The sequence below is a fragment of the Hibiscus syriacus genome, unplaced genomic scaffold (genome assembly GCF_006381635.1).
Source record: "Hibiscus syriacus cultivar Baekdansim isolate YM2019G1 unplaced genomic scaffold, ASM638163v2 tig00113725_pilon, whole genome shotgun sequence".
Taxonomy (NCBI): Eukaryota; Viridiplantae; Streptophyta; class Magnoliopsida; order Malvales; family Malvaceae; genus Hibiscus; species Hibiscus syriacus.
Window position 1 is genome coordinate 4,745,300 of NW_024063471.1, and position 4,888 is coordinate 4,750,187.

The window sequence follows — 4,888 nt, forward strand, 5'->3', positions numbered from 1 at the left end:
ATAAAAGGTTTTTAACCTTAAGTTGCAATGTTAAAGGCTAAAATATTCTAAAAAAATAAAAAAAAATGACTATTCGATCAAATATTAAATATATCTTTTCCTTAAATGAAATATTAGAAGTTAAAATATTTTTAAAATTAAAAACTAAAATAATTATTTTGATAACTAATTTTTTATATTATGCAATTAGAAAATAGAGGCTGGCTGGAAAGCTCCATTTACCTGTAATTCCATTTACCTTTAATTAGGCTATTTTCAATTTGTCCAGCCTATGAGCGCGGAAACAACCAACCAGGGTTCATCTATAGGACACGGACCCGGACCCAGCGTCGAAACAGCTTTGTCGCTGGCTTGCTTTGACTTTTAGAGAAGTGGGGGACACGGTGCAAAGACCCAAACATCCCAATAAATACCAGTTCCTCTCTGTTCTTCCTTCACCAAGCAACAACTGCTTTTGCTTTTACAAAAAATATCTTTGATCTTTGATCTCTGATCTCTGTTCTTTGCTCAACAATGGTGTTATCTAAGACTGCATCTCAAAGTGATGTCTCGGTTCACTCCACTTTTGCCTCTCGTTATGTCCGAGACTCACTTCCCAGGTTTAAGATGCCAGAAAACTCTATCCCAAAGGAAGCCGCGTTTCAGATCATCAATGATGAACTCATGCTCGATGGGAACCCAAGGTTGAACCTTGCCTCCTTTGTCACCACTTGGATGGAGCCTGAATGTGATAAGCTTATAATGGATTCCATTAACAAGAACTACGTTGACATGGATGAATACCCTGTCACCACTGAGCTTCAGGTATATATATCCTTGTTTATATAGATCTCTTCAGGTGTATATGAATTGAACTTGATCTGAATGACAGTTTCTTTTTCGATGCAGAATCGTTGTGTCAACATGATATCACACTTGTTCAACGCGCCGCTAGGGGACGGTGAGGCTGCCGTTGGAGTGGGAACGGTGGGTTCTTCGGAGGCAATCATGTTGGCGGGGCTTGCTTTCAAGAGAAAATGGAAAAATAAGCGTAAAGCTGAAGGGAAACCTTATGATAAACCCAACATCGTCACCGGTGCAAATGTTCAGGTTTGCTGGGAGAAATTCGCAAGGTACTTTGAAGTTGAGTTGAAAGAAGTGAAGCTTAGTGAAGGCTACTATGTCATGGACCCTGTCAAAGCAGTGGAAATGGTCGACGAAAACACCATCTGTGTAGCTGCAATCTTGGGTTCCACTCTCAATGGTGAATTTGAAGATGTCAAGTTCCTAAACGATCTCTTATCCGAAAAGAACAAAGAAACCGGGTAAATAAACATATCGATTTTTGTTTTTGCCAACAAACAAGATGAACTTAATTTTGATGCGACTTTGGTCTGTTTTTTCTGCAGATGGGATACCCCAATTCATGTGGATGCGGCTAGTGGTGGGTTTATTGCACCATTTTTGTACCCGGAACTGGAGTGGGACTTTAGGCTTCCCCTTGTGAAGAGTATCAATGTGAGTGGCCATAAATATGGTCTTGTTTATGCTGGTATTGGTTGGGTTATCTGGAGAAGCAAGGAAGATTTGCCTGAAGAACTCATCTTCCATATCAACTATCTTGGAGCTGATCAACCTACTTTCACTCTCAATTTCTCCAAAGGTTCAAGCCAAGTCATTGCTCAGTACTACCAACTAATTCGCTTGGGATATGAGGTTAGATTTATTGAATTGAATCGTTAGTGTTTCTGAATCATGAACATGTACACTAATGTGATGCAATTGGTGTACAGGGATACAGAAATGTGATGGAGAACTGTCATGGAAACGCCATGGTGTTAAAACAAGGGTTGGAGAAAACAGGTCGATTCAACATCGTGTCCAAGGACGAAGGTGTTCCGCTGGTGGCCTTCTCCCTCAAAGACAACAAGCGTCACGATGAGTTCGAGATATCCGACATGTTGCGTCGATTCGGTTGGATCGTGCCGGCATACACCATGCCGGCCGACGCTCAGCACATCACCGTGCTCCGTGTTGTGATCAGAGAAGACTTCTCCCGCACATTGGCTGAGCGTCTCGTCATCGACATCGAGAAAGTGCTGCACGAGCTCGACACACTCCCCGCAAAGGTCACTGCCAAACTAGCTATCGCTGAAGAAGCGGAAGCCCAAAACGGCGCCGTTAAGAAGACTGATATTGAGACTCAAAGGGAAGTCATGGCTTACTGGAAGAAATATGTGAGTGAGAGAAAATCTAACAAGAACAAAATCTGTTAGGAGCTTTCTTACTTTGTGGTTTTTCCATGTGTTTTTTTATTGTCCATTATTTTTCAAGCTTCAGCATGTTGAGGAAACTGTCCTAAAACCTACCATTGGATCCGTCTGAGTGGAACCTTTCATATAAATTATTGTTTTTATTTTGAAATTATGAGATATGTATCTTTTATGTTTATGTTTTTTCAGTTGAATGGTATTTTAACTGGTTGATGACAGTTCACACCATAGAAAGTAGAGAACTGTACGGGTGTGATAAAATAATTAAAAATAAACTCAATTTAATTCATAATAATAATTTTAAAATTGTAAATTATTTAAACATTATTTTTCGAATCAATTTTCGATTGGTAAATTTTTATTATAGATTTTGATATATTGGCGTGACAATAATATCTCCTGTCAAATGGGACAGGATAATTAATAAGATCATACAATATGATAACTGAAAAGAAATATATGGACCCTGACGAATAAGACATGCTCAAGGGTCCGAAAATTGAGTATACGAGAAGTGTGTCCAAGGAGTTTTACTGGAAGTTGTAATAATTCTTTTATTTTATTTATATTTTTAGGTTTGGTATAAATTAACTTTATTTTTTTTCTTAAGCATGATATCGTAGGTAAAGTGTAGCTTTTGATATAAGTATATTTTACAACTATAATAACCCAACCTACAAAGTTGAAATAACCATCCACCATAACTTGTATGTATAATTGTAATACATATAATTAAAAGTTAAATTCTTAGATAAAATGATACAACTCTTTTCCAAACAAAAATTTTCTGAGTTTCCTTTTAAGAGTGTCGAATCTTATAATGTTAATATATTAGTATTATGAGCTGTTAGTAAACTATTAATATCGTTATTATAAAAGTCAAAGTTAATTACCAGGATTCAGTTACCATAGTCCTGGTTTGGTGTATATAAGAACATGTTCTAGTTGTTTATGAAGGTGGTTGATTTTTGAGGTATTTTTCATAAACGTTCTTGATAATTTTTCATGGTATAAGAGGTTTCGTCTTCAAGAATGGTGGAAGGTTGTGCTACCATTACCAAGCCTTTTACAAACAAGTCTATTTCTATTAGGCTTGATGACTCCAATTATCTTCTTTTGAGGTAACAAGTACCGATAGAGAGTTTGGCCCTTGTCGACCATGTTGACAGGACCTAGGCTGTGCCTCCACAGTATGTTTTTGAAAGAGGTGTTAAGGTTGCTAATGGTGAGTTTGTGAATTGCAAGACTGCCTTGAATATATATGGGAAAAGATTCAGCATCTTTTCCCTGTTTCTTCGACCACGAAGATCATTGCACCTTCATTGTTCGTTGAAGTCTCTTCGCAAAAGAGATAAAAGCATGCATGAGTATCTTTCTCAGATACAAGGCATTTGTGACAGTCTTGCTGTTGCTGTGTGTGGCAATCCTCTCATCAAGACTATGCATATTTCTAAGATTTTTTCTGGTTTTCCGCTGGAGTTTGAGCCGGTGGTGGCCGTGGTAACCTCGAGTCAACAACCGTTTGGTCTTTATGGTGTTTTTAATGTTCTTTTAAACACTGAAGTGAGGCAACTGGTGTTCTTGAGTCATAATGCTTCGGTAAATTTGGTGCAAGGCTCTGTGCCTAATGGGTCCATGACTAGACAAGGCCCATTTCGTAATCAGGGGTTTCATAATCAGTTGTGTCAGTTGTATTCTTGTCCTAATTTTTCCCCCGACCATGCCAAGCGGTGTCCTTGGAGTTTAAGGAGATGGTGCTTCGTTCGCTTCTCAACAATCTACTCAATATCAAGGCTTTTCTCAGAGAGTTTCGAATCAATGGGCTTCGATGTATCAAGTCAATCGTGGCGGTGGTGTTAATTTTCGAGGTCGAGGGTATGGTTGTCGTTATGGTAGGTATCGGGTGCAATGTCAAATTTATGGAAAATTGGGAATCTAGCAAATAGGTATTATTTCAGGTTTGATCAGTCTTTCGAAACAGTTGCTGGTTCTAATTCTTCCAACCTTTTTGCTAATTGATGTGTTTCTGATAAGGTCCCGGTGGAGTCGGTGGTTCAGAGTGATGTTTCGACGCCCATGGATTCAGAATTTCATGATATTAATGCTGTTAGTGTGACTGATGGTTTTGGCACACCTGAGTATGGAGATACTGCCTGATATCTAGACTCCGGGTCTACTATTCACCTTACATCGGATGTAGGTATTATTATTGATTCTTCTCCTTATGTTGGTTTAGGTAAGGTGTCAGTTGCCAATGGGATGGATGTTCCTATTTCCAAAATTGGCAAAGCTGTTTTATGTTCTCAGTCTAGGTCATTGTATTTGAATAATCTTTTGGATGTTCCTAATATTCGAAAAAAATTATTTTAGATTTCTAGGTTCACTAAAGATAATAGAGTTTCTATAGAGTTTTATCCTACTTATTGTGTTTTGAAGGACTTGGCTACTCGACAGGTGATTCTGAGAGGTTTGGAGCATGAGGGTTTATATGAACTTTCTTCTGTTGCTACTGCGAAGTGTGTTAGTCCTGCTAATTTGGATAGTAATTCGAGTTGTATGGTTGCTATGCATGCTGATAGTGATGTAGCTCTTGGTGATCTCGGTTCCTCTTTTAGTATAGTACCTACTGTTATGAA

General features: G+C 38.3%; 1 protein-coding gene across 1 annotated transcript; it reads left to right on the top strand.

Moving 5' to 3' along the window:
- The first annotated feature begins 412 nt into the window (after window positions 1-412).
- Window positions 413-3,792, top strand: LOC120187766 (glutamate decarboxylase-like). Its single transcript, XM_039191396.1, has 5 exons — window positions 413-804; window positions 889-1,304; window positions 1,389-1,695; window positions 1,773-2,270; window positions 3,764-3,792. The coding sequence occupies exons 1-4, from the start codon at window positions 514-516 to the stop codon at window positions 2,253-2,255; spliced, it is 1,497 nt and encodes a 498-aa protein (XP_039047327.1). The 5' UTR covers window positions 413-513; the 3' UTR covers window positions 2,256-2,270; window positions 3,764-3,792.
- Window positions 3,793-4,888: the final 1,096 nt, after the last annotated feature.

Excerpts from the sequence above, each read along its gene's own strand:
- LOC120187766 (XM_039191396.1), top strand. The coding sequence starts at position 514 with ATGGTGTTATCTAAGACTGCATCTCAAAGTGATGTCTCGGTTCACTCC. Across the intron at positions 1,305-1,388 it reads GAAAAGAACAAAGAAACCGG|ATGGGATACCCCAATTCATG; the intron begins GTAAATAAACAT and ends TTTTTTCTGCAG. Across the intron at positions 1,696-1,772 it reads TAATTCGCTTGGGATATGAG|GGATACAGAAATGTGATGGA; the intron begins GTTAGATTTATT and ends ATTGGTGTACAG.